This window comes from Austrofundulus limnaeus, unplaced genomic scaffold (assembly GCF_001266775.1).
Source record: "Austrofundulus limnaeus strain Quisiro unplaced genomic scaffold, Austrofundulus_limnaeus-1.0 Scaffold1077, whole genome shotgun sequence".
Taxonomy (NCBI): domain Eukaryota; kingdom Metazoa; phylum Chordata; class Actinopteri; order Cyprinodontiformes; family Rivulidae; genus Austrofundulus; species Austrofundulus limnaeus.
In genome coordinates, this window is record NW_013953479.1 from 40,381 (window position 1) to 42,252 (window position 1,872).

General features: G+C 33.9%; 1 protein-coding gene across 1 annotated transcript in view; it reads left to right on the forward strand.

Annotated features, from left to right (window-relative positions):
* Positions 1-569: 569 nt before the first annotated feature.
* LOC106534029 (GTPase IMAP family member 7-like) overlaps positions 570-1,872 on the forward strand; it is a 6,146-nt gene continuing 4,843 nt past the window's right edge. The window contains exon 1 of the mRNA XM_014030530.1: positions 570-591. Within this exon, the coding sequence (XP_013885984.1) occupies positions 570-591 (22 nt within the window). The remainder of the gene's footprint in view (positions 592-1,872) is intronic.

Consider the following 1,872-nt stretch of genomic DNA (forward strand, 5'->3'; position numbering starts at 1 on the left):
TAATAAAATAGTTTGGATATTAACTAGGTTAATTTATGTGTTCACCTCAAATAAAATTGCATTCTTGGATGTGCAACTTTTTTGGCCCATCAGTTAATTTTATTCCAATGCTTGATAGCTGACCTCTTGTTCATTATTTAATCTTCCTGAGTACACTTTAAAAACGTAGGCAGGTTTGGACCAGCTTTTACGTGATTATTTTTGATTATTAATTAAGTTATTTTGATAAGACAATTTTTTTTGCATGTGTCAAAATATAGCTCTATTGTAGGCTATTTTTTGGAAATGTTTACAACACAATTCAGATGKGTTCAAAATGGGTTGTCGGCATCCATGACTGTAAGACTAGTTCGAAAAACTAGGTTTTGAGAGTGCTTGAATTTTAACTCAAGAAAAAGATCTGTGAACCTCTGCAACTCATKKAAGGTGACAGATGATCCCTTTTRTTTTGAAGCGGGCTTAGGAAAGGAAGGTGCTCAGAAAAAAAGTCATAAATCATCTGAACAAAGGTCAGTGTTCAGATATCAACACCTCAGATTATCCAGTTTAAAATTCAGAAAGACGATTTAATGGCAGACAACAAGGAGACCGGTGAGTTTACACAAAGTTTTCTTTGTTCTAAATATATGCAGAAAATACAATTTAGGAGAAAATAACACTGATAACACTGTGTCTATAACATGGTCTCTGATGTAGAATGTATCTGGTGGATTTTTAGAGACAGGTTAAAAGTTGAKTTGAAATAATACAAAAATACAATTACATTTATTTTAAAAATATGAAAAAGTCATATTGAGATGTTACATGGATGAATGTCGATGGCCCTTGGTGGAATGAATATTAAATAATCATTGTTAGACTCTGCTATAAAAATTAAGACTAATTTGACAGGTGAAACATTTAAGTGCCCATTAATAATTTTAAATAGTGGGTTTTTCAGAATCAWGCCCTGTAAGCTTAGATTTTGAATTTAAAATCAAATAATAGTCATTATAATTATTTTTATTTGTTGTTATTTCTGCTTACATTATCAGTTTGAATGCAGTTTCTAATAGTTGTGATTGACATTCTGTATCTTTCTGTATTTAAAGGAGCAGCAAAGGGGATCATCAGAAAAGGCAGCATGGATGAACCTCCATCAGGTATAATCTGTTTCAGAGCTCTGATTTTACTGTTTAATTTTGTGGCCATCCAGCTACAGTTCTAGGAAATCACAGGTCATTATGACTCATCAGTTACAAGAAATGTTGTAAATTCTGAAGTATGTTTTAGTGTTTTACAACATGGAAAAGAAATGATTGGCTCAGAATTGTAGGCAGTAAACTTAGACGGTAAACTGTTGACTGAGACAATCTTAGCTGAGCCTTGTAGCTAACGTTGTGATCTTATGTGATACTCTGACTACTAACACACTCACAGTATGTGTTCCTGCTGGAGGCTTCTTCCTGTTACAGTTTTTATTGATTGGTTTGATGAAGTCGTCAACTCAAAATGCACATTTTAAAAACAGTTAACGCAGAGGCCTAAACATTGACACAGTGGTAAAAATGACACATTTTGTTTGCAAAAGGCAACAGCTGTGTTAAAACATTTAAATACGGAACAAAAGCTAACTTTGCCCTCAAACAACTCAACTTTGACACAATGTATGAGCACCTCCAAACAATCAGTACACAATGGGCAACAAAATACAAAATATCCTGACGCATCTCAGTAATCCAGGTAAAAATCAAAAAGAAAAAAAATTGTATAGGTCTTCTGGACGGGTTCTTCTCTAATGAAACGTTTCGTCTCTCCTCCAAGAGACTTCTTCAATGAAGATAAGATCATGACACTCCTTAGCGACACGACCACATACGAGCTGCTGAAGAG